A 27629-nucleotide genomic window follows, 5' to 3' on the forward strand; every position below is an offset into this window, starting at 1 on the left:
TTGCCAAATTATGTCTGTGCTTGGACTATGAATAGTAAGTAGATGTGGGCATCCGTGGCAGTTTAGCTGAGTTGATCGGTTTGCATTTAAAGCAGCGTATTTGCATCTTTTAGTTTTAAAAAACATCAGCTGATTTTTATTTTATTTTTTTCAAGTCAATGATAAATGAGTCTTTCCAAAGGACATAAGTTATCTATTTTTTAAAAGAAATTCAGAAAATAGGCAATCACTGGTTGCTAGGGAACCGTGTGTAGTCCTTAACTGGTTGGTGAGGGGATGCTGGTGGAAGTTGCTAAGTGAAACTGGTTGCAAAGAGTTATACAGTGCTGCAGCAGTACTTTGTAAAGAACATGTCAACGTGTCTGTAAACGCTTGGCAACTGCTTGCTAAGTGGTAGTGAAACTGTGAAAAGTGTGACACAAAATGGAGACCATTTGTCTTCAAAGTAAAACTTGAATTTATTGAAACATGTTGGTTCCAGGAACCAGGCAGAGCTTTTACTTTAGTTGTGAATATTCTCCTTAGACTGAGGGCTTAGCATGGATGCGCTAAACATCCATAAATTACTCCTGATGCCTATAAAACCAAATGATGGCATTTATTTTACTCTTTGGTTGTTGCACGCATTAAAGGAACACAATAATAATATGTTAATTATCGGTTGTTTTAGCCTGCAGAGATGAGTGGTCCTCATTTTCTCATCTAAATCTTGGCAAGAAAGCAAATAAGTGTTAACAAATGTTGGACTGTTATGTTCTGATCAGTCCGATTAATCAGCAAAATAACTCCACTGACCGTTTGATCCTAACATTCAATAATGATGAAAAATTAGCATTGTCATTGCCTTTGAATTTTGATAATTAAGTTTTAAATGAATACAAACAAGAACATTGGGTACTTCTACACTTGAGTTGGTTTTATTTGATGTATTTCTGTGTTCCAGTTTTTCTTTTCCTTGTCTAATTGCACCTGATGTTTTTGAGGCGTTGAACTTTTATAACACAACGTAGTCATGATTGGTTAAAAATAAAAAATGATTTGGCATAACCCAGCACCATAAAGCAACTTTACGGTTTCTGTGGATCGAAGCGAAAAGAAGATGCAGTAACTAGCTAACTAGTTATTTTGCACGTTATTTGACAGAAAAACAACAAAACAGACAGTTTTAAAAAAAGAAATATGGTATTGACTGACAGCAAATTTCTCTTTTTAAATATGTTGATATGACAGTCACACCTGACGAGAGCATTCTGTTGGCTATTGACAAACATATGTCGTCTGTATTTACACGTAGACGCCGCTGCCCTCGGGTATGTTTGTCTGCCTTTCGGTCTGGCTGTCTCATTAGATTTGCTTGGTCCTAGATAAGCGTGCGTATGCAAACACATTTGTGTGTGTGTGTGTTTGTTAGTGCGAGTTTGGACAAGGTCCCCATAAATACCCTAAGGTGTTGGGGAAACATGAGTGTATGTGAGTGCTTCTTCAACCGTGTAGTGACTGTCTGATGAGGCCCCTTACAAGCAGACATCCACAGTACACAACACACATGTATAAAGCGTAATTATCCACCCTTGTTTGGATGCCTCCTTCCTTCAGGGTCTATTTTAATGCTGTTTTTTTTATTTACAAACATGCATAAGTGGACATTTTATATGACTGAAAATCAAAAGGAGAAATATATAGATCGGTTTGCCACGATTGCATTTTCTTAAAAAAAAGAAAAAATTCTGAGTGCAGCCGGTTATATGAGAAAATGGCCTTAAAGTGAATATAATAGAAGCGAAAAATTCAAAAAAGTCAAAGACGTGCTCGTACATGGGCGTACGAGGTCAAATCATAAGATCATCTACACAACAGCACTCTTTTGAGAGAGACTCAATTTACTGCTCAAGGGTACATGGCAGATTTTCAGCACCATTATTTCATGGGAATTTTGAATGAGTGTTTTCCTTGAAGTGTCTGACACATAGTCTGGGTCATAGACTTTAAAGACAGAACTGGTCAGCTTTTCTGATATTGTTGTTATCCTTGAGCTTAGACTATACTAACTGGCTGTGGCATTGGTTCCCATGTCTACTATCCACGTCTCCGTGTCCACACAGTGTGCCGTAACGAAAGGGAACATGTTGTATATTTGGACACACACACATATACACACTCGACGTGAGACATAAGTCGAGTGAAATTTTGTCTTGAGCACAAGCTCTAACAAAACTACACAATTAGCTTCCCCCTTGTTTTGAGTGGTGAATATCTTAGTCATAGGTGTTTTCGAGCACTGGAGGAGATTTGTTGGAAAAGGGGGGCTTTCCAGCCTGCTGTTGTTTTACATCTCTTTCACATTCAAGTAGCACAGGTGAAATTCAAAAGCAGATGTTTGACTTCTTTTTCAGAAATTAAAGTGATTATAGTAGCTTCTGTTTATTTATTTATTGATTCATATATTGCCATGTAACTTGGGATATGTGCCACACTGAGTACTGTCTACTTATCAGAAGGAAGCTCCATGGGCTCTCTTTTGACAAACATATTCCAGCTAATACTGTATGGCTTACCATCTTCTTATCTTCAGACTCCTTGGCTTGTTGTTTCCCTCCTAAATGTTGGCATTTGTGAGTAAGATTTAAAGTGTTGGATTGAGTGTGCTATTGGGTTTTTTATTATCAAGCAAAAGGAAGGACATTCCCATCAGTCTGTTCTCGTGCCTGTCGGTAAATGCTAGTATGCTAAGCTAAAATGTTTAACATGGTCTGCATCATCCCGGCTTAGCTTGTTTACATGCTGAAGGTGGCATTTAGCTTAAAGCACTGTTGTACAGCCATATAGAGCAGAAACAGAATAATGAGGGGTCACTGAGATGTAAATATACCTTTAGGCTCTGCACTGCTAGACCTTTTTTTTATTGTTAATTCTCTTTGATTTGAGGTTGGCATAGATGGAGAGTTTAAAATGTAGACCCGATGAGCAGCAGTTTGCGTCTTGTTAGCAACTTGTTAATAAAATCTCAGAAGGTAGTCGCTGTAAGTAGCTGATTTTTGTCAGAGCTACACTTAGACATCCCTAAGATACTCATTATGCTCAGGTTTAGGCTTCACATGGTTCTATTTAGAAATAATATATGAAACTGACACAAAGCTGCTCTCAGGCCTTAAATTGTATATGAACAAGTATAAAGCATAGTATAGCAATTTCTTCTTTTAATAGTTAATAGTGTTAAGTTGAAATTCCTTCCTAATTTTCCATGTCTGGCCACTTAACACGACCTTACACGCCAGCTAAAGCCCGTCATTGGTTTTGAGAGTTGTGACATCTGAAGGAAGGGCTGCTGTCTCATTATGCCGGCTCCTTTGTTTCCTCCATCGCCGGCTCTCCTCTGCTCCTGCGGTAGTAGCGGATGTGGCGGCGTAATTGAAAGCAGCCTGCCCTGGTGTTACTCACAAACCCTCGTCTTAACTTGGGGAGGTGTGGAGGCTGAGGCAACCGTAAGGAGAGATAGAGGAGAAGAGAGGAGAGAGCGGACGAGGGGAGGAGAGGGCCCTGGGGTGGGTGTAAGCGTGTTTTTGTGACAGGCATCTGGAAACAATGCAATTTGGCCGAGCCCGGCTGTGGAGAGAGAACTAATGTTTGTTTAATGTGGGATCGTCCTGGACGTATAATCGCTCTCTTTACGAGGGAGAGACCAAGAGGCGGATATGAAAACGTTGTCAAACTGCCCTAAGCTGGGAGTTAAAGCTGGGTGCAGTCTGCTTCTGTGTCAATGTCTCATCTTTCCCTCCGTCTCCTCTTCTGTACCCCCCCTTCTCCCTGTAGATGTCTGCCTCTTGGTTGCTGTCTCTCTCTCTGGTATATACACACACAGAACATGCCCCCTGTCCCTGAATGTGTTTGCGCGGCTGTGTCTGGTTAGTATCAGGGAAGACAGAGTGAGGGGTTGGGGCCCTTGAGCCCCCACCCCCACCCCCGGGGGGAACATCCAGAGGCTCCCAGACCAAGAAGGGCAGCTCTCATGGGATCCTATGGTTACCTCTGAGTCTGCATTTTTATTCTTATTTTTCTGTCCCATCCAATGAGATATGCCGAGGACATGCAGTTTGCGGTTGTACATGCAAACAAACATAAAAAGATGGAAGTATGTGTTGCATTGTTTGTCACTGTTTATGCTCCCAGCCAGTAATGGTAATGTTACTTCTCTGCCTCTTAGTCTGTTTACTGTTGCACATTTCTGGGAAAAGACTACAAGCGCGCACACTCACACACACACTCACACACACATTTACATGCGCACAGACACTGCCAGGAGCATGGTGGACCACCCTGTCTATGTGTTTATGTGTCCTGGTTGAGTCACATTCTGTGATCTCTTTTTAATAGCTGGAGTAGACACATGCATTAGCTTTGTAGCACCATTCCTCTTGTTTAAGAGGAAAGCAGAGCCCGGGGATATATCAACAGATAATAAACATTATGCCTTCTGTTTATTATCAGGGCTTTCAGGAATGTGCGGATTTCTTAGGAAGCTGCAAAATGATTTTTTTGTGTGTGTGTGTAAAGTCCAGAGTCATTCAGTGATGCAAGCTGTTAACTAGAAATTGTGCTTTTGAAGCGAGCTATTATACAGTCTGCGATGTTTATGTGAGTGAGTAGTTGTAATCAGTCAAGCAGCATTAATGTTTGTGCTGACAGTTATTGTTTAGTTTATTTGAAGTGGCCTCACTGCACATTTTCTTTTTTTATTCGCTTGTTTACGATGTTCTACTGCGTTAAGTGTGTTGTAGGTTGTTTGATGATTCAAACATAGCTCACATGTAGATGGAAAAAGATTTGTAGTCCGAATGTAAACAAAGGGTTGAAAATGTGTAGTGTAATATTTTAGAGTGTTACTTTAGTCAATTAGTATTCATAAGCGGTAATATTAAAATTGAATTAACACACTATAAAAGTTACAAGCTTATATACAATACTGTGCAAACGTCACCCCTCGTTTCTTTATATTTAGCGTAGCCAGGCTGTCTTATCATTTTTAAAGCGTTAATGAGCGATAGTTCAGGCTTTCTTCAGGTCTTTCAGAGATTTTCTTTGAACATTTTTTATGGCGGTTTGTAGAGATATGAGCTGAAAACTCATCATGTCTTGCCGTGTTGTCAAGTTTGTCCTTAAAAGTTTTAAGGAAACTAGATAAGTGGAGGGCAAAAGAAGAAGTGCCCTAAAAACTATCTACAGCAATTAGACACTATCTGAGAGTCATGTCCTTAAGAAACAGGGGGGGGGGAAATCCAGCAGAGAGCAGACACTGAACCTGAAAGATGCATTTGGAGCTTGAAGTTGGTCCATCTACTGTTCACTGAACCCTCATCAGAAATGGTCTCAGCTGGAAGAGTGGCTGTCAAGAAGTTGAGAAGTGTCTGCCAGAGAGAAAAGGCTGAGGTGTGCCAAATTACAAAAGAACTGAAGTGAACTGAAAATCTGGAGCAACGGCTTTTATGGAGCAATGAATCCAAATTTCAGCTTTTTGCTTCAAATGTTCGTCAGTATGTGTGGAGGAGGTGAACTAGGAAGTGTCTACAAATTAGAAGAAAGCTTGTCTAAGAGAGTTCAGGCTGTGTTGAAGATTAAAGACGATCATAGGAGCTTTGATTTATACTGACTTGTAAGCTTGTTAGAATTGCACAAACTCAGTTTTTTTAAACTGTATTTCCATGTGTGTGTACATGTTTGGAAAAATCACTGTACTTATTTCTCTTTTTCCCAGCAAAACATAAAGAAATGAAAGGGTGGTTCAAGACTTTTGCACAGCATTGCTGCACACAAAAAAGACAATTCATGAACCATTTATTAGACTAGTTCAGGCATGCTGTTATCAGCAAAGGTTGACCCCAAAGGTTATTTATAAACTGGTAATAAGATGATGAGATCACAGAGGACTCTCACGTTATGAATTGTTGCACCAGGGAGAAGACTGAGAAAGTGAGACCTCTTCACATCCTAGCAACGTTAAACCACACAGCACACTCGAGCTTAAAGTTGGCCAGATGAGACGGGTTAAACATAGATGATTGTTTAGACTTCTTATTGTCATGGAAACGCTTTGGCAAATGGTGTTTCTCACTTTCAATTCAGAATCCCGGCTCAGCGACGACTGCAATCCAGACCACTTAATAAATTTGGCTAATGTGACGGGAAAACTTTTTTGATATGTTTTTTAACCTATTTTTATAGGTTTTACAGCTTTTCCTGCTGATAAAGACCTCCCCACCTCCCCAGGTTATGAAATGCATTCTGCTGTTTATGAGGCTTTATTCAGACAGGTATTATAGTTCGATTCAAAGCAAGCAAAGGCAATTCATCACACGGTCGTTTGGCATCAAATGTGTAAGTCACACATACAAACAAAGATCTGAACACTCTTTTGTAACTCCAGAACATTTAATTTAACAGATTATTTCAATCTAACAACGCCTAATTATCAGTATTATGTGTTGATCTTTTAATTAATCAAGTGTACATTCCTGGAAAGTTATGAAAGAGAATAAATATATGTTGCTCATTTTCCAGAGGACCTTCTCATGCGAGCCTTGAATTTCCAAATCTGTTACTCAGACGGACTTCTTAAAATCATCTTAGTAATACATGGGCTGGGTTGTGGCATTTTATTTAAGGAAATGTATATGTAACACACCAGCATTTCTTTTTTAACTGAACTCCAATTAGGAGTTTGCCTATAGGAGACCAAGTTAAATGAGATCTTTTAGAGTGGTGGTCTTCAACTGCACCAAATGAACTCAACTTCAGGCTCCAGGCTGAGTAGCTAAGCCTCTAGTGAAATTGAACATAGAATAAACTAATCACATATAACAAGTAACCTCTTAACCTCTCTGCCACGCAATAAGTAGCTCATTATCTTCTCTTCTCTGTCTCATAAATCTGTTTCCTTGCATTCCTCTCATTAAGGCGCTTTCCTGCTGAGAGGTGAGAGTTAGCTTACGCACTGACTCCACAATTTGGTCTCTGATCTTTTAGGGGTTACCCCTCCCTCACCCCTCACCCCCTCACCTGCCCGGTAACAACGACGATAGGCCCAGTTATTAGTTTATTAGTCTGTTAGCCCGTCTCTCTATATATGTGCCATGCTCTCCTCTTTTGTCATCCATCATTGCCTCTTTCGGCTGCTATTCTCAGGCAGTAGGACTGCCACCCCTGCAGGCAGCAGGTGCTCTGGGGTCCTAATGATCTGCTGCTTCCAAATGGTAATTAGGGCAGCCCTGCTGCGTTGTGGTCCTTTCGCGATCGAGGCACAGCAAAACAGAGCACAGCTCGTAGCAGATCAATTAGCACTGCCTACCTATCTCCCAGAGTGCTGTTGCAGCAGTTGGCGTCATCTTTTTTTTTTTATCATTATCACTCACGTCATGACCCACAGTACTGCCTTCATTCCCCACCCAAGCCACCCCGCTGTTAGCGCTAGCCAAGTCTCAGAGAAGTAGTGTGCCTATTTAATCTGGATAAGGTATATGGACCCAAATACATGGGGTCCTCCCTTCACACACGAGACAGTGATGCAGACAGCATCCAAAATAATCACACCGTGTTGATGCTGCTGTTTTTTCTTTAGGGTCCAACATTGTGCAGCCCTCCCCCTCCCCTCACACACACAAACACACTGTCTTTTTTTCTTTTTTTCCTCTGTGTGCATCCAACAAAGGATGTTTTGTGGGTATGCGAAACTATGGGGTAATGAGAAGCTGACCTGGGCACAATGCTCTTCAAAATGGTGTGATTATGACATGGCTGTGGTACCATAATGCGGGTCAGACAATGACCTATTTAAAAAAAAAAAAGCTCCCAAAAGACGAGGGCAGGCTGCTGCTGCTGCTGCTGCTGCTGCTGCTGCTGCTCAGCCAGTCTGACCCTCTCTGTCTGTCCATGTGGCTTTTTTTTCCCCCCTCTTCATCCTTTTCCTCCACTGTGCTTTATTCAACCTGTAGGTGTGGCTTTTCACTCTTTCTGTTTGCATCCTCATGCCCTTGTCTTCGTCAGTGCTCTTTCTTAATATGTCTGGTTTGTCTGCCCTGCAACAGCCTACAGTGAGCAGCAGGGCCGGCCAGGGAATCACTAAGCTATTGGTTTAATGATGCCAGCTCCTACTTTACAGGGATTTGCATGTCTCTGTCTCTAAACACCCTGTCCGCACTCACAAACGCTCGCTTAAAAACATGTGTGGGTATGATAGAAAGGACGGGCTCTGGCTTTCTAGTCACTGCTTGCATCTACAAACTGCCAGTTGTCAGACACGGCAGAGGTCAAACACGCCTGCAGATGCGACACATTCGCACTCGGTATGTTGAAGAATTAACAGCAGAATTGCACAGAGGTGGGGAAGGGTGTAAACCTACAAGGGCACATAAACGCTATTCTTTCCAATAGTGGTGATGCAAGTAAAACAGGACGGGATCATTGAGCCTAATGATACGACTCATGCCCAAGCCCTATGTTTTCCTGGGTGGAGAGAAGACGAGAAATAGCAGCATGAGTGGCTGTGACCAAATGACAAGGCACAAGGTTGGAAAACGATGTATGACTAAGAGAGAATAAGGCAAGAAGAGGAGGGAGAGGTAGGAAGAATATGCTGTCAAACAAACACATGTCAAGTGGTTTTTTTTGTTGTTTGTTTTTTCTGGCTGAGGATGCAGTTTGAAGAGAAAAAAAGTGCAAAAGGACAGAGTGGGAAGTGGAAGAGGAGGAGCCGCCAAGATATTTAAATCCTGTCTGGGTTTCAACCAGACCGTGGACCTCTTAATCTCATCCACTTGACAAACATACACACAAGGCCAGGCAGACGTCTAGCTAGCCTATTTTCATGTGACCTGAATTCCCCAGTGTGGCATTTTTTCCCTGCCAGACTAATCTCATTAAGCTTGGTGCAGAGCTGGAGAACAAACACACCAGGCATCCTTCACTCCTACTCTGCCTCCCTCTCCTGCTTTTGTCTCCTCTTCGTCACGTCCGCTTTCTCCATCAGCTAGCCCCCCTACCCCCCATACTCTCTTATCATCTATGCTACCATTTTTGTTGCTGTCCTCCTCCTCCTGCCTCCACATCCTCCTACTCAGTTGTCTCTCTTATCTGTCCCTGCTTTCTGTCTAATTATGGCCTGCCACTGCGGAAAAGAGTGGAGCAAGTATAGCTAGGCAGTGGAGTCGAGCTCAGAGAGCCACCTCTGCTTCCAGACGCACAATCAATCCTCATTAGAGCTGGCTCTCCTGCATTCCTATTGCCTCTCCACGTCTGCCGGTTAAAGCTCAACACCTTCAACCACCACGCTTGTGGAAATCAGTGCAGCAATGTTATTGGATGTGTGTTGAAATAACTAAACTAGATTTCTGTTACCAGTCGCGTTGATGGTTTTGATGTATTGTTTTATATAAAGATCAGAAATCTAGAACTGTTCGATCCTTCTTCATCATTTTGCTGGGCTTGAATGGCTTCTGTCAGAGAGCTACACGGGTCAGCAAAGCTGTTGGAGAATAGGATGGCTTACAAGGTTTACAGCTTTTATTTGACAGCAAAGTATAGAGCACCGACAGGAAAGCAGGGAGAAGGAGCGGGTGGTGGGGGGATGACATGCAGGAAGTGGTCTGGAGTGGACTCAAATCTAGGCTACCCCTGTTGCAGCCTTTGGGTCACACGCTCAGCGAGCTGAGTTATGGTGGCGTCCGAGCCTTCTTTTTCCTTGGTTCTCTTCCAATCAAATCGATGTGCATTGCTTTGAGCAACCCGTTTCCATGCCTGCGACCCCACCTGTGGTAGTTGGCCACATCACTGGACAAGAATGCCTTTCAGTGCTGGACATTCAACATTTCTTTTCGGACACTTCTGACACAGATTCCAGCATCGCTGTTCACCGTGAAGCTTGTTTGTGCTGCACAGTGTCACACCTCTGTAACCTGCAGCAGCTGGATTTGCCCTGTTTAAAAAAAATACGTTTGGTAGGAAAGTAATCACACCGTAAACAAAAAATAATAAGATACATCATTCTGAATTAATTTTAAAGGGTTGCCCTAGTTATTACATTTTCAGCAGAGCGACCAATAATCTGTAACCCATTATATTTCTAAAGTAACCTTTTCCAGTGCACAAAAGAATACAGTTATTTACTGTTATCTTAATCCCCCGGCTTTTTTCAGGGAGTGATTGTGTGTATTAAAAAAAAGCATCACAGCAAGCAAAGTTATTTATAAGATAAGAACTTCTCTCAAAGCAGGGCACTGAAGATGGAATATAAAATGCTACCACATGCAGTTCTGTTACAGATGATTAGCCCAGATTGGAGGTAGACTCAGTGGCCAATCAGCTCGCAGCAGGAGTCTCACCATGTTGCTGTTTCGAATCAGATATTGCAAATTCTTGATCAAAACAGGTCATCAGCAGAACAGTGATGCAAATGAATCAGTAAGCATAAGTGCGCTATGGCGAATATAAAAGCTCACGTTGTGCCCGGCTCAAGAATGAGACCTTCTGAAATACATCTTTTTTTTTTCTATTTCTTTATCAGAAAGCTTTGCTATCTCTGCTGCCTATTCTAATGAACATGTTACAGGAATTTTACTTCAAGCCTGAAATGTGGCAGCGTGTAAACCCAGAGGAAGTTTCTGATGAGTAACTGTCTAAGGCGAGGCTTCCTGTAAAGCAAAGACGATGATTAAAGGTTTTCAGACCGACAGGCTGAACTGGTCAGTTAAACATTTGGAAAAGTGCCGTCAAATTGTTTTTGTCATAGTATTCATATATTTATGCACCGTTGCCGACAGAGGTACATGTGAGAACACAAACGCGTGATGCTTTAACCCGACAGATTCCTACTTAAAGGCTGGATGGTGTCGGGTTTTGGTGATATGCTGAGTTTTGCGTGGTGCCTCCTGCGTACTTTACCCACAATACGCAGCATTTCCCAATAGTACAAACGTGACTGAAACTGCCTGTTTCCTGCTACTGTATGTGCTGCATGTGAGAAAGGACAGCTGTGGAAAATATCCTAATGCAGGTCGCCCAAAATTGCCCAAAGTTCACGTATGAAAACCACTTAGAATGATGCATTTCACACGAGAAATTTTGACAGTTGTGAATAGTAAGCACTGTATTCAGCACAGCTGCCTGCGTTTCACTGTCATAGTTTATACATGCACATAAAGGACTGAGGTCATATTATCGGCATTATATCATTAATTACATTTTTGCTGTGGCACAACTAAAACAAGATGGGCAAACTTTAGCTGAGTAAACATCTTGTGATAAATGCACACTACACTGAGCATTATTACACACAGATTTCATAAATACTTTGGTATAAGGCACACCTCTTTCTCCTCTCACCCATCTGCTGGTTTTTTCAGACAGTTCTTGGTAGTGGTTTGGGTAGTTTTTGCAAGGCAGTGGGAGATCTTTTCAATGAAATTTTATGTCATGCTATTCTTACATATAGTAATAGTAATTGTAATACTTTTTATGTATGCAGACAGCACTGCAAAATGAAGACTGTGCAGAATGGAGCACACATATTTATTCATATCTGCTTGGAGGCATGCAGGGATCTTTAAAGATCCAGGATCCGAACTAAAACCTGTCAGATAGTCTACGTCGCGTGTTACAGTTGTGGTCAGACTACCATTGGACTGATTTCATTAGAAGTCCATTGCATTAAGCTAAGCTGCTTTGGATGTCCCTGACTCCTGCATTCTCTTAGTTTGCATTTTGTTGTCCTAGCTGCTTCTTCTGAGCTGCTTACACAGGCAGGCTTTGCCTCTGTTTAGCCTAACATAGATGCTGTATGCTGTGTATAGATCAAATATAATATAGCTCGTGTTAAAAAAGAGGCAGAGATCATATTTTTGTCTTTTTGGGGAGTGAAGAGAAACTCGCACTCGTGGTTAGTAGTTCTTGGTTTAATTGAGATGAGTCACGTTGTTATTGAGTTATATTTTTCTGGTTTCTCATTTATGGAGCTTATCTTGTAATATCATCAAACGTAGACAGTAGATTTTGTAACGCTCTGCCCACAGCTGTCACACCATGAGAAATCAGTCATGAACTCTGTTGACCAAAGTTTTTATCTCTCTGTAGATTATTCATTTTCCCACGCTCTCTGCTCTTTTCTTGTTGTGCGCCACCATTGAACACGCCAAAAAGACGTTATCTCAACACAGTGGCGTCTGTCTGTCTCTCTTGTGAACGGATTGTTGTGAATGAAGTAACTAAAGAACAATGCGTGACAATAAGCCAGTTTTCTTAAAGCATCCCTTTTTCCATTAAAAGCAGGTTGTGTGATGAAACCAAACTCTTCTAGCTGCATAGACTTCCGTTAATGATGAAAGCGATTTTCAATATCATTAAAGGCGACAAGTAAGCGCATGTTTTACAAGTTACCACCACGCAGATTAAGGTCCAAGGTTTCTGTAGCATAAACACGCTGATAAGGTAAATGAAACCGAACTTTAAAGGTTGACAGGTGCAGACATCTTTATCATCATTTAAAAACATCAATGGCACTGAAAACCTTTCTCACTGTGTAGAAAGGATTCTCCTACTGACTGCTTTAATTGCAAGTTATTAAAAAGATTGATTGTTCATCTGATTAATAACTGAAGCTATTGAAAGCAAAAGAGTGGCCAAATGCTTCACACTAAGTGCAAAATTAAGGACTTTTTAATTTGTACACTTTTAATTGTGAACATTTTGAATGCAGGGATAATAAAATATAATTTATTTATTTACTTTTATGGTTGGATGTTAAGATTAATACCACTGTCATACGTATGTGATCACTATGACGCTTTAGTCAGCAGCTAGCTGTCCTAGCTTATCTAGCTTATCGTAAAGGCTGAAAACACGGAGACGGTAGTTGGACTGTATCCAAAGCCAACAAAATATTTCTGCTGCACCCGCATCTCTCAAGCTCACAGATTGTGTCTCTTGTTTAATCTGTACAAAAACAAAAATATAAAAATAACCCCCTTTATAAAGGCAATCTGTTTGCCTTTATAAATTTGTTGAACTGTTTCTTTGGAAGGACTTGGACGTAATTATGCCAAAAATAACATTTCACCGCTCTTGAGCAAAAGGAGCTACTAAAAGGGAACATCATATTGCTGCAGTCACAGTAGTAGTTGGACCAACCACAATTAAATCAACTATAGGTCAATGAACTTGGAATCTTATTGGCTTTGAAACTGTTGCTTCAAAGATGGGAAGCAGGTCTGCAACCACTTGCAGTCAGCTGCCATAAAACTGCAATAAAATGCAGTCAAGAAATGGGGATGATATGGGGACAAGTTGACAATTACATGCTGTCAGTTTATGATAATGCACTGGTTAACTGTGATTAACTGCAAATGCTGTCTACATATGCAGAAATTTAAATTAAACTGAAGTGACAACCTACATTCAGAGTCCAGTCAGAAGCTGGTAGATCTGAAACAAGAATTCTTTCTCAAATGGTGACGTAGTTGCTGCAGGATGGTAATTTAACTGCAAAATAACAGAGTCACTTTTGCTGTTATCCAGAACCCGCTGATAACCAGTAAAATCAAGTCCACAATTATAAAAAGACGTGTCCCCGACCAGTTGCACTCATTGTTGCAGACCGACTCAGACTGATTGCAACACGTTAGCGAACTGGCTCCGTTCATAAATTATACAACAGTCATTTTGCCAGCCTTTGTCAATCTGTTTGAGAATCGGACCGGCATTGTTTGGAGAATGGAGGTCGAGGGTGGAACATGCTCGATCGCCGAGCGACCATTTGGCCGCCACAGCTAGTTGGAGTCAGACAGTGGGAGCAGAAAGATCATTTTCCTATCTGGAAGGTTGTCTGAACCTTCATAGATATTACATGTTATCAACCTTGTCTTCACCAAAGGGCAAGTATGCATATTTTTCTAAAATGTCAAACTTGTTTTTGATGTTGCTTTGAGATTTCACTTCATTTCTCCAACAATCACTTGTGTTGATGTTCCCATCTTTAAATCCTTATTTATGAACTTTTTGGGTTTATGTGTTGATTTAAAACAAGCCTACTTAGTTTGAAATAACACTGAAAACAACGCTATCATGTCAGGTTTAAAACTCTGCGTCTTTTTGTCCGTCCTTCTTATAGTCTTTGACTGTCACGTGTCACTCAGTAGCCGTCTTTGCCACACAAGGAAACATAGGCCGACACAACCTGATATCTGGTTTAAAAGATCACCCTTCTGCCACTTGCTAAGACCTTGGCTGACATTCATGCTTTACTTTTTGTCCTTCGTCTGATCCCTGCTGCCATTTCTGCCATCTGTCTGTTACCCCCTGCTGATCGTTCTATCAGAAAACAATCATTTAAAAACAATATAATAAGTGGAACCAGTCTAGTGGGAAACCAATTAACCTTTACATCCTCCCTCTCCCTCCAGGCCCAGGACCTGAGTGTGATTGAGGAAGTCATCCGCATGATGCTGGAAATCATCAACTCTTGCCTGTGCAACTCTCTACACCACAACCCTAACCTGGTGTACGCACTGCTCTACAAGAGGGAGCTCTTTGAGCAGTTCAGGACGCACCCGTCCTTCCAGGACATCATGCAGAACCTCGACACGGTCAGTCTGTTTTTTGTTGTTTGGGTTTTTTAAACTAGGAATCGCCCAAAGCATCACAAGTGAATTAAGAGAAGCTTGACAGTTTTTTCTGCAGTGTCCTCTTTGTCTGCTCAGAAATGTTGAAAAAGCCGGGCAGAAGATTGCAGTCGGGCGATACAGAATGCATGACTTAAGTAGTATGATTGAATTAATCAGTCCACTGGTGTCAAGTATCTCCCCATTACATCTCAAACATTCAATGAGTATGTGTGGTGTATAAGTAAGAAAGCACAGTCCGAGAAATCTGTCATTCACAGTCACGTAGAGAAGGGAAAGGAAGCTTTGGTGGCTATGAGTGTGTGTGTGCAATGGATGGGGGTTGCTGCATACATTGCCGCAGGCTTTTACAGTTATCCATAAGTATGAGGGAGGCATGCCTAGGTAGAATCCCTCGGTTAAGTCAGTTTCCCCGAGGCTATTCAGGATGCGAGGCGGCTTTTTTGCTCTTCTAAAATAAGCCCATATGGGAGGCCTTCTGAGTTAATGAAGAGATTAGTATTAGATAGATGTAGACACACATAGTCCATGAACTCTGGTGTGCTTGAAATCTTTAAAACCGCCCACACTGAGAAAAAAAATTGCCTGTAGAAGCATTTTTTAAATGTTGCTCTGACAAAAAAAGGAGCTTTAAAAGGAATTTGTAATAGTTTTTTTTTTGTAATTAAGGAACACCAAACATTTCTTCAGGGAAAAACTTAGAAGAGCAGTGGAAACACAAAAAAGACTTTCTTAGATTTCTTCTTTGAGGTTAAACCCAGAAAGCAGTTTTTAATTCCGGTGAACTACGTATTTAAAGTGAGCTAAAATAAAATTAAACTCTAGGTTTTTTTCTGCTGACAATAAGCAGAATTCACCCAGCTTTGCAAATCATCTTGATTTATGATCAGCTGTATCTCTTAAAACATCTCATTGTAATGGCACCAGTCAAGCCAGTCCAGTCCAAAATTAAATCTAGTCATTCTTCCAATTATAGCCACTTTTTTCTGTCTTCTAACAGGCTTAAGAGTAATTTGATAAACTTACACAATCATAAATGCAATGATTATTTTAATGCTTGAAGCCTGAGGTTTGGAACACATGGACGTGCGCCAAATGCTGGGTGGTCCACGGCTGCATCTTTGCTGCAGCCATCCTTAGTTGCTGCTTGTTTGTAAGTCTCTCTGCCTTTTAGCCCTCGATAAATGAAAAGCACGCTCACTTCAGTTTAAGCTTTAAGGAGACCCGTGCATGTATTGGTAACCTTTACCTGGGGTGAAATGGCACCAAAAAGCATTATGGGAAGCCGAAAGAGGTACTGTGATGATCTGGACCATGGTTTCATTGGAAATCGTTGCACACTACATACACCTTTTCAGAAAAATAAGCAAAAGTATCCTCTGGTGGCAGTAATCCACTTCAGCAGGCTAATGCACCCCTGCCGTGCTTGTTTAAGATTTAAAGAATACGACAACAATATGCTCTGACTGAGCATACCTGGGATGTGCTAGAAAAACAACTCTGATCCGCGTAGGCCCCACCTTGCAACTTACAAGACTTAAAGGATCTGCTGCTCATGTCACGGTAGCTGATACTGCAGATCGGAGTTGTTTTTTCTGGTCCTACATAATATTTGGTAGGTGTCCTTAATGTGGCTGGTTTATCTGAATAGTGTGTGCTGTACTGTATCCTTATAAAGAAGCATTTACAGAAGCGAGTTACTGTTGCTAGGAAACATGGCAGCCCATGCACGTGTTTAAATGGCCGTTTATGGAAGCGGCAATATTTTGCCTCAAATGAAAACGAGCTGTCGACGTACTGTAGGTTCAGCACCGATTCCTCCAACGTGATGTTCAGACCACCTTTGGAACACTGACCAGTGTTACTGTTTACACAGCTGAGGTCTCTCAGGCCTACGCGTGTAGCATGATGCCATTTTGTTCCTAGATCTTCATATTGCACCCGGTGTCATCATATCGGGTGTGGCTGCTGAAATATTAATGTGACAGCTCCAAACAGAGGGATTAGAAGAGTCGGAGAGGGTCATGATGGAGCTGGGAGTTGACATTAAAGCTCAATGAGAACAAGGTCCCGTGTGTGTATTAGGAAACACAGACAAGAGTGAATACTGATTTTTTTATTTATTTATTTATTTTTTGCTATTGCTACCAGCTGATTTATACTTACAAGTAGAACAAAATGGAACAGAGATATCAATAACTTCATTAACACAAAACCTGACGAGACATATTTTAAAATAACCATTTAATATGATGAGATAATCAACAAGAGTCAAATTTCATTAGTGAGTTGTGTTTTCTTCTATTTTATTAGATAAAAAGTGGATTTTGCTTTGGACACTGCCTGCTTTGTCACATATTTTTTGTTAAGACACTTAACAATGACCTATGAGTTATTCAAACAAAAGAGACATCTTAACTTTGTGTCTACTCTTGAAGACAACTTAGCAAAGAACCAGTTTTTTTAATTATATCTTTAGACACTTTGTTACTAGCAGCCTGTCACAATTCCCCCACATTTCCCTAGTTAAATCTATAAAAAATGCCTAATATATCATAGTTTCACAAGCATAAAATAATAGCTTTGCACCAACATATTGATTTTTAAAATGTGCTTTTGTCTTATATATTGTATTTCCCTGTGTGTTTGTACATTTCAATAAATAACTGCACCTATTACCCATTTTCCTGGCTAAACATGAAAAACTGAGGACACTGTACTGGTGGTAATTTGTATTTAAATTCTGTGTTTACCCCGAAATACTCCAACTGTATTCAGTCCAATTAAATTTTATTTCTATAGCACCAAATCACAATAACAGTCACCTCAAAGCGCTTTAAGGCAAGCTAAAAGACCCTATGGCAAGTTTGTGATTGGCTGTTTCCTCCCGTTTGACCTTTAGGTTATTGGCTTCTTCAGTCAGCGTCTGGAGCAGGCTGGAAGTGACCTGTCTGTTGAGAGAGTTCAGGAGGTCATCATGAAAGGAGCCCAGGCACTGCCAAAAGACAGACTGAAGGTAATTCACTCACACAGACAGCGGGGCGACAGACAAAGTGGAAGAGCATGGAAAACAGGAGTCATAAAATGTGGGCTTTGCTAAAAGGTAAAAAAAAAAAGAAGAAGAAGTGTTAAATTTGTATGTATGTGAAGAGAGTCCAGTTGAACAATTGAGATGTTTGGGATTGGGATATGGATTCGGGCAATGGAATGATGGAAAGGAGCCATTGGGAGTGGACACAAAAGGCCAAAGCCCAGTTCTCATTAGCATTAATGCCCATCTTCGTTCCATTTCTGCTTACCTGCTACATGTGAACATGTAATGACATTTCAAGGAGATGGGATGGGGGGACGGCTAACGGCACTTTGTCATGGGTACATCAGATTGGGGGGAGGGGATGAAGGAGACATAAATCTGCCACCATGCCTCGTTACCCAACACTCCTGGCGGGTTCTCTAACCCTTTCCCTTTCCAATGCTCCTCCATTAATCAGTAAGGAAATATGTAACCAGCGGTCTCCACAGCAGCTCGGGAGCTCTTAATTGCATGTTTTATCATGTGTTTCATGTTCCATACTTGGCGGTTGGCTGCAAGCCATTTGTCTGTGGAAGAGGGATGGTGCGCGGCCACGAGTCCATGTTCACTCTCTCTGTCGTGCTCACAGCGAGCACGTCAGAGCACTAATGTAGCGACCATGAATTCACAGAATTACCCGCAGAGCCATGTGGATAACCCTCATGTCCTTCAGCGAGAGTGCTGTACCTGTGGCACAAGTGAATGTGGGTCATGAGTGTGTGTGTGTGTGTGTGTTATCTCCTGCATTTGTGTATGTCTGCTGATGACCATCCGACTAAATGGCAGTCTACGTTTTTGTGCAAAAGTGTTTTTGAGTCTCACGCTGACTCTCCACATCAGAGTGCTTTCCAGCTCCACAGGGTGACGTGAAGTGAAAAGTATATCTGGGCAATGTGTCTTCTGGGAAAAGTCCCTACCATTTGATGGCACCATCTCTCAAACAAACAGCTGTCTCTCCACCTCTCGCCTCCCGTCATCCTATGAGGTCATTCAGCTTCCCCCCCAATGTAAAAATCTATAGGTTAGATTAATATTGTGTGGAGTCATCGATAAGTCGGCAATTACTCAGATGAAGCAGTATCGGTGTCTCAATCAGTTGTTGCTCCACGGAGAGGGCTGACATGAATGAAATGTTCGGGAAAAGCGATTGTTCCTCTCTCTCTCTAAAAATAAAGGGTTTTTTTGTTTTTTATTAATTTGTTTGTGGAGTTTTTCTACCCTCGGGTCGTGTGAACATTGCATGTAAATGAGTGCATGAATTTTTAAGTCTTAAAGTTGCACCCATGTCTACACTAACAACCAAAATCAGAACATTTCGTTAACACTCGCTGAAAGCTGAAAGCAGCACTATGGTGTTGTAGTGCAGCTGGGGAAGAATATCTATGAAACTTCATTCCCAAACTATATTCCATGATTCTTCTTGCACACTGATAAATTCATCAATAAGGTGACATTATTTTCAGATATCGTCTTTTTTTGTGGTTATTTATTTTTCTGCTCAGTTATGCAGTTGCAATGAGAATTCAGCCATTTACATTGACATGAGGCGAGTTAACAAGCATAAAACAGAGGCTTAGGTGGAGATTATACTTCCCATGTCTGCAGGTCTGCTAATGTCCGCTTGGGTCCCACCAAAATCAATTTTATCATCAGATGGTTAGCACGCAGTGAGTGCATACGAATGCATCAGCTAGCCATTCACTCGGACAGCTGACTTCAAGCAGACCTCCAAGAAGTGTGTGGCATAACAGGACTGACTATTACCCCATCGGGTCTCCAGCTGTCCTCCACTGAGAATAACTGATGCTTAAGACACAATTTACTGTTATTGCATGCAAATGTTTGGACATTTTTAGTTTCAAAATGATCTTTAAAATTACGTATTTTTAAAAAAAATAAAAAATAAAAAATCCACATTTAGTGTTAATCTACTGTATATCACAGCCTGTACATGGCTCCAATATAATAACTTCAAATTTGGTTGGTTGGGAACTGCAGACACTTGTCAGGTAAACCACTGACATGACGATAGCATGGACACTAGTTAAATGCATTGAAATAGAAACATATAAGTGAGGATGCAGATTTTTAACCGGGCAAAATGTAGACATGCAAATTAGGCGCTAACTGAAAGAAAGGATTGAAGGTGGTAAGTACCCCTTGGATGACCCTCAACACTCAGCTGCCTGCCTCTCATTCTTTGAGTGTGTGTTGTTTCAGGGTGTGTGAGGTTGAGTGGCGCTTATAGGCAGTGCCTGCGGAATGTGTTGTTTAGCCTCTCCTGCTGAAATCTGCCTCTTTGAGCAGCGATAGCCTACAGACTCCCTGGCTCCTCAGGAAGAGACGGAGGGGGAGGGGGATTACCAGCTGTTAGTCAGTCAGTACCTGGGGCTTAAGAGGCCTGATGGCTGGCCATTACTACTTTCCCACACACTGACAACACAGTTTCTATACGTTTCTATGTAGAAATCCTCTTTCAGATGAGTGCAGTAAATTCAGAAAGCCCATGCCTAACTTGTGTAATACAATCCGCCTTCAGAGCTCAAACTTAGGGCAATCGGGGCTTTGCAAAGCGTTAATAGTATTAAGCAGTTTTCACAAATGCATTGTAGCCCTGAACTTTTCTAGTGCTTACCAAATGAAGCACCGTGTGATAAACGTCCACCGCTCTCTAGGTCGGAGATTGGCCGCTCTTTTAGTCTGCGAGCTCTCTGGTACAGATATTTTTCCAGTGCATTCACTGGTAGTGAGTCGCCGTCATGTGTCCCAGCTTCTTCTCACCCTGTCCAGAAGGCTCCTTCACTTAAAGCCTGCAAAGTATTTCCAGTAATGCACGCACGTCTGAAGTGGATTCGATAACTCTGGAAAATGGGACCCATTTTCACCGAAAATGACCGAAATTCATGTATGAAAATGGCTCCACACTGTCGAAAGAAAGGTCACCTTGAAGTTTTCTTAAACATTCCAGTTCTCTCCAGTTCATCTATAATAACTGTTTTATACTGTTAGAACATTCAAAGTAAGACTTAGGAGTCTATCCGATGTCACCTCTGATATCTTTCCCTCTTAAGAAAATTATGATGTTGCAAATAAAAAATTTAATCATTAATCAATAGAAGAATATTTACTACATCAGTTTACCCTTCATTTTATCTGAAACATATAAAGGATCATATCTTTTTAGTTATTTTTCAGCTGTCACTATGGGACATTGCCCATAAATATAACTAACTAAAGCTTTCAGACAGTTGTGGTGATCGCAGTATGTTAATATTTGCCTGTGAGAAAGTCACAGAGGTGTAAAGTGATGTGAGATTGAAATAAATACTTTGACTTTTAACTCAAACGTACTATTTGAGACAAACGAGAGTTAAATTCCACCTCTGATCATTTTTTAAAAATGTATATAAAGTTTATACCATAATAAAATATCGATATAATGTAACCTGTTTATATTTGGAGGATCAAAATGAAAGCTAGTCTCATGAGCTATGTTAGCAAACTAGTTTGCTAGCTAAAGTTAACATTACTGTAGGCTAAAGATGTTTATCAGATACATCACACACCCATGAAACGAACTAAACTTTCCCAGAGGACAACTTTAAAAAGCAGAATGTGAATATAAAACCCACGACTTTTGTCAAAGATTTGTAAAGCGTTTCGAAATCTGACTTTTCAGTGTTTGTGCGTGTACCTGCATGTAAATGTGTGTGTTTGTGTGTATCAAGTTCTTATTTGCTCCCTCGCCGCATTCTTCTGTGTCTGGCCGCCGAGCTCTGACAGCGAAAGCACAGTGGAGGAAAGGGAACACAGCGTCCTAAGTAAAGATATGAGGCCAGCCAGCCAGTCTGTGTTCAGGGGCGAGGGCCTGACCCGCCAGGACCCATAACTAACTGATATGAGCCCGGGCCAAGTGGGCCCCAGACAGCAGTCAGACTGAGAACAAAACAGAGAAGGGGAGGGAAGGGGAAGTCAGCAGAGAGACAGAGGAGATATGTACTGGGACAGTATGAACAGAATAAGGGACAGAGATAATATTAGTTACTGGATGTGGCAGTCTGGAGATGCTCTGATTTTATTTTTTCCCCCAGTATTCACTCAAGCCTGAAAGCAACATTTTTGCTGTGAGGCACTTAGCAATATGCAAGGCAATTACCCTGGTGGGGCTCTCAAACATAGATGTAAGAAGAAGAAGGCGGCCGTTGGGATTCGGGGTCATTTTTCTCTTTTCTGGTTTTGTGAAATTTAGGGAAATTGCATCGACTTTAAGTTCCCACTGTGTCAATTTTTTTATGTCATCATAGCTCAACAAACATCATCTCTACCTGCCACTGAAGGGCTTCTGAGATTAGTAAAGATTAACACTTTACTGCTAAAGGTTAGATGAAAAGATGGAGATGTAACATGGTTTCAGGGGACAGTTATCCTGTAATAGCATATTTTGTTTACTAGTACACACCCATGCTGCTGGCAAACTTTTTACAAAATAGAGATGGTAGATGTTTATGTGCTTAAAATGGTTCATTTTAGCATGTTTCTAGGTGATTGCAACCCCACATTGTGTATAATTCAGCTATTGCGGATATAAATGAGATGTTATTGGTGTAAAATTAAACTATAGGAATCTAAGGATGCTTTTTTTAAGGTGTTGTAGATGCCTGCCTGCTAAAAACTGTAATTTTAGCCTATTGCTAGGTGGTTACTAGGCAACATGGGATGTCATGTCTGATATGATATAGATAAGTGCTTTCAGGGGCCCAAGACGTACCTGTGTGCCAAGTTTTGTTGCTCAACTCCTGATTGCGTAGGAGGAGTTGGCAGCCGAAGAAACAAACACACAGGTGTAGATTTTGTGTGTTATAGTAAGACATATTTAGGGCTTTGTTTGTGCCAGATTCCTGTCGAGTTCTTGCGATTGTCCACCAGAGATATCAGTGTTAAACAGCAACTTCTCCTCTATAAGTGTTTATTATTCAGCTTGGGACATACTCTAATCTAAGCAGATGGCTAACTATAATTTTAGATTTAAAGTACAGGCACGAGTCTGGTATTGATCCTCGCATCCATATCAAGAAACACAGATTGGATGCCAAGCTATTCCTATAATTACAGAGGAATTCCTTTCAGTGGCACCCATTTTTGAAGTAGTGATAATGTTAGCGTGTCAATACTAAAAGCACGCCAGAGATTTGTAAAGATCTGATTATAATATGATTGGTGATGTTTCTGCGTTTCCCATGAATAATAATTTAGATTCTTTCAATGAGGCCATGAAAATGATAAATTATGGGTTTAATACTGAAGTTAAGCCACTCATATCTGTATTTATACAGATATAAAGCATCCAAATCCATATAGTAATGCTAGAGTAAATACCATTTGTGTGCTTGTGCGTAAGCTCTGAGTTTCTTTACCTTTTTCTTTAAACTGTGACTGCTGTGTTCAGGGGTCATGATGGAGAACTACTTATATTCAGAGTATTTAAGCAAGCGTTTACCAAAGTAGCCTCAGTGTCTTATGTGTGTCTGGTTTCTATGAAACAAGGCGCTTATGCTGTATTTTCCTCATATAGAGGATTAGTTTTGGAGGTGTTAACATTGACTGCGCATGTACACATAATGCCTTAGGAGTAAAAATAGGTTAATGCTGATGCTGTAACATGTGTTGTTTCAAACCTATGTTGACATAGCTGTGTCTGCTGGTTTATGCTTTGATTAACCTAATTGCCTAATTAGCACAACTGGTTGTGCTTCATATGTTTTCATATATCATGGTGGTTGCAGCAGGGTATTAATCTGCTCGGCTGCCGTCTGTTCATGCTTGTAAACACGACACTGCTGAAGAAAACTATTTTCAATCAAAATGAAATATTAAAGGCCGTATTTCTTCCTCTACGCTAACAAGTAAAGGCCTGAATGTGTGGAGCAACTGTCACCAACAAGGTCATGTGAACGCCGGATGAGTCGTTAGGCTACGAAGGAGTCACCTACACACCCATACCACCCAGATAATACAGTTCCTGTGTTGTGTCTGGCCATCAACAATGGGAGTGGTGTGTGTGTTCGTGTGTGTGTGTGTGTGTGTGTGTGTGTGTGTGTATGTGTGTGTATGTGTGTACAGTTTAGCCTCAGTAACCTGGCATATGGCCTGTGACCCCACAGTCCCTCGGTCTGTGTCATTGTGATACCGATAGTGAGGCCTTGAATGGAGCCAATCAGGATTGAAAAGACTGGACTCAGACCATCAAATAAAGGCTTACAGCATCTGTCTTTCACCACAGACTGATTACCGGCCGCGTGTGTGCACATACATGCATGTGCAGACAGGAGGATATAATGAGGTACCATTATGTATTATTGATGTGCTTCCTCGGCTGCCTACCTGCTGTCAGGTGGGCTGGCTCATGCATGCTTTGGTCTGGTCTGGTCTGGTTGGTGGGCTTCCAGAGGGTTTGGAAAAAGCTGCTGTTCAAGATGATAACTGATTACGCAAGCTATCGATCTGTTAATTTGTGACTTTTAAACTCTTAAAATTCATTTTCATTGAAAGATTTTGTTAGAATTTTGCCTCAGTTTTACTTTTTATTATGGTGAGAGGTTAAAAAGGGCACCAGTTAAAAATAGATGATATGAAACTAAATAGAGCTGCAATTGAATTTTTTTTTTGTGCTATTTCTAAAGACAGCATGTCAACCCAAAGTGGAGAAGTTCCCCCAAGTGAAGATCATGTCTCCTCTTTATAGGAAAAATAAAAAGGAGACTTTTCCTGATCAAACCAGGAACACCTTCAAAACTTCTTCCCACTTCACAAACTGCTGGGAAGTGTCAAGGTTTCAAAGAGGTCTTCCGTCATATTTCACGGTATTAACAGTGATTTGAGTAGCACAGCTTTTCTTCTTCATGTGAAAGTATTTCATTCATTCAACAGCCGGCTCCAGTAAAAAGACTTTATTTCAGTGAGCTGTGTTTGGCAATCCACATTTTTACAACACACAGAAGAAAAAAAACAACAAATACCACGTTATTGTAGCGCAGGTTTAATACGCTGCTTCAGGTCTTGTTTTTTAACAGCATAAACTGCATATAAAAGATAGATGTAGCCACCGTGACCCCACCTGTTGGTTTATGAAGCAATTAAGCTTAACATCTTCGGTTTTTTGGAAACAAAAGTGACCATATTTGGACAAGAGTGAGATCAGTTAGCAAGCTACATTCATAAACTCTACAGCTGTTTCACACCAACACAGTTAACTTCTAATTAGAGCTAATAATAGAGCTAGCTATTTCCAAAATATTTATTTCTTACCAGGCTCTGAACATGTTTATTTACTGGGAATTTATAGGGATAGTGTACCGCCATGTGGCTTAATAGGTAGAGCAGGTCATCTACTAATCGGAATTTCGGTGGCTTGGTCCCTGGCTTCTCCAGTCTGCATGCCAAAGAAGCCTTCGGCAAGATACTGAAGTCTGAGTTGCTCCCAATGCATTCTTCAGATTGCGAATGTTAGATTAGATGTAGAAACAAGTGTTTGCATGAATGTATGGGTGAATGTGACAAACTATAAACTACATACATAATTATAAAGCATTTGAGTGCTGAAGTAGAGTATAAAGGCACTATATAAGAAACCCCCTCGTGAAAAAGGGAGCATCTGAAAGTAGCTTTTAACATCAGAATTTAAGGGGATTCGCTCACTTTTTAGTGAGCATCCATTGACCACTGGAGGAACTGCAGTTTCAGTGTCGACTTCATACTGCATAAAACTGTCAATCTGATAAGTTAAAATGTCTTCTTTGAAAAGACTCGATGCAGAAACATTTCTGCATCATCATTTGCTTTTTTATGACTTGCTCATCATTCCACTTTTCTCTCTCCCGGTGTTTTCTGTGAATAGAAATTCCCAGAGCTCAAGTTCAAGTATGTGGAGGAGGACCAGCCAGAGGACTTCTTCATCCCCTACGTGTGGTCGCTGGTCTTCAACTCTGGAGTCGGCCTCCACTGGAGCCCACACGGGATCGAGCTGTTCAGCATGGACTCCGGCTGAAGGACACGTTGCAGCAGATTGCGCGTCTCCATCTCCGTTCAGTACAGAAAAAGGAACTGATGGCACGTGGGTGTGGGTGTGGGTGGGTGTGTGTGTGTGTGTGTGTGTCCTGGGTAGGTGTGTATGCATTACCCTTTATAGTATGTTCACGCTGCTTTGAAAGTGCCTCAACCTTGTAGAGGATGGTGTTTCTTTTTCATGCAGCACAACCTCGTTCTCCCTCGTATCTTAATAATCTCTCTGCTTCTACACTGTGAAGCTTCACCTGCTCTTGGGTTACAGTTCCCGCGGTAGCTCCCGCTCATGCACATGGTCACTCAGTCCCACGGTGAACACCTGTTGGAGCGTCTGAGCTGCTTCATCTGGTTCAGCACATGCTGACTTGTGATATCACGAGGAGCTCAGGACGCTGGCATTGGCTAATTCAATAGGTCAATTAAAACATGCGGACACACGTTACACTTCTCTGATGAACATTCATTTGCTTCTGCACTGAATACTAAAAACCTGCTGTGACTCAACACCTGCCACTCATCTTCAAATGTCCTATTATTGTTGATTTTACACGCGATTATCTCATAAACTGTTTTTCTTCTCTTTTTGCATACATTGTTCTCAGTGTACAACAGCTTTTGACGCGTTTGCGCTTTTGAATTGAAGAAGTGAAGAGAGAGAAAACTCTCTGTTGTCATCATCAGTATGCAGGAGTTACAGTGTTGCCGGCTGTTTAATATCCCTCCCCACCCCCCACATTCAAGTACAGCTTAATTAAATTTCAGTCCCCGGATGATATAAGCACTCTGCATCACTCTTTAATTCGTCTGATTTCGTTGTTGCTTGCAGCTCATTTATTCCAGACTTTACCCTGTTTTTGTCATTAGCATTTTTTTTCCTGATGCTCACCCAAGGCAAATACTTAAACCAGGGACGGTCATTAAACCTCCTGTCCTGTTGTGCATAATTACCGTTGTCTCTTTAACTGGTTACGTTCATGTTTAAGTAGGGACTTATTATTGTTATTTATTTTCATGTATATTGTTTTTATATATATTCACCATCCCAAAATGTAAAGTGCAGTAGTGCTGAAAAGACTACTATTACCGAAAGAGAAAAGCAATGGTACTATACTTTGATTATTCCCAGACGGGGAACCTGGCTTTATATAAAAATGCATATAATATGATGACAGCTGTCCTTTTTGTGGCAACGTTTACCTTGAAAATAGAAGTTTAAATAAAAATATGAAATCCAACCAGCCTGAGTGTCACGCTGTTATTTAGCAGTGAAATACTGCAGCATTCATGTGACGTTTATCACGTTTGTCTTAATTGTTTTAAGGTTATGCAACTTTGGACTGAAAACCTTGTTTATGACTCTGTCAGCCTGACAAATGCAAAGTGTTTATCGACCACAAGCTGAGCAGCCGGTCTTGATTTTTATCGAGTGGATTGAAATGTCCTCCGGCCTTGCCCAGTTGCACAATCCTTTATGGCTCAGTCGCATTGGGATAAAAATATGACAGCAACAATCCAAACAGTCGCGGTCTGACTTGGTCTGATTCCAATCGCTCTCAGACAGATTAGTGAAGGTTTGCTAATAATTGATGAACGCAGACAGATTAGACAATCAGTCTGCAATCAAACAATCAATCTGAGTCGGTCTGTGTCATTGTGCAACGGGGGGCTTCGCTCAATTGGTTGGCCGCTGGTTGTATTCAGCAAATTGTCATATCATCACAAACACAACCCTCGCGATTGCCGGCAATCCAATCGAACACTGCTCTCATAACACCTGTGAAACCAGCATGATGGTATTTCTACACTTCAGTGTTGACTTAAAAATGGCTTTTTCAGAA

At 41.1% G+C, this 27629-nt stretch overlaps 1 protein-coding gene across 1 annotated transcript in view; it reads left to right on the forward strand.

Moving 5' to 3' along the window:
• dym (dymeclin) overlaps positions 1-27026 on the forward strand; it is a 60004-nt gene extending 32978 nt beyond the window's left edge. Inside the window, exons 15-17 of the mRNA XM_013275202.3 lie at positions 14439-14621; positions 17560-17673; positions 25625-27026. Coding sequence (XP_013130656.1) covers positions 14439-14621; positions 17560-17673; positions 25625-25774 — 447 coding nt within the window. The 3' untranslated portion in view covers positions 25775-27026. The remainder of the gene's footprint in view (positions 1-14438; positions 14622-17559; positions 17674-25624) is intronic.
• The last annotated feature ends 603 nt before the right edge of the window (positions 27027-27629 follow it).

Source organism: Oreochromis niloticus, linkage group LG7 (genome assembly GCF_001858045.2).
Source record: "Oreochromis niloticus isolate F11D_XX linkage group LG7, O_niloticus_UMD_NMBU, whole genome shotgun sequence".
Taxonomy (NCBI): Eukaryota; Metazoa; Chordata; class Actinopteri; order Cichliformes; family Cichlidae; genus Oreochromis; species Oreochromis niloticus.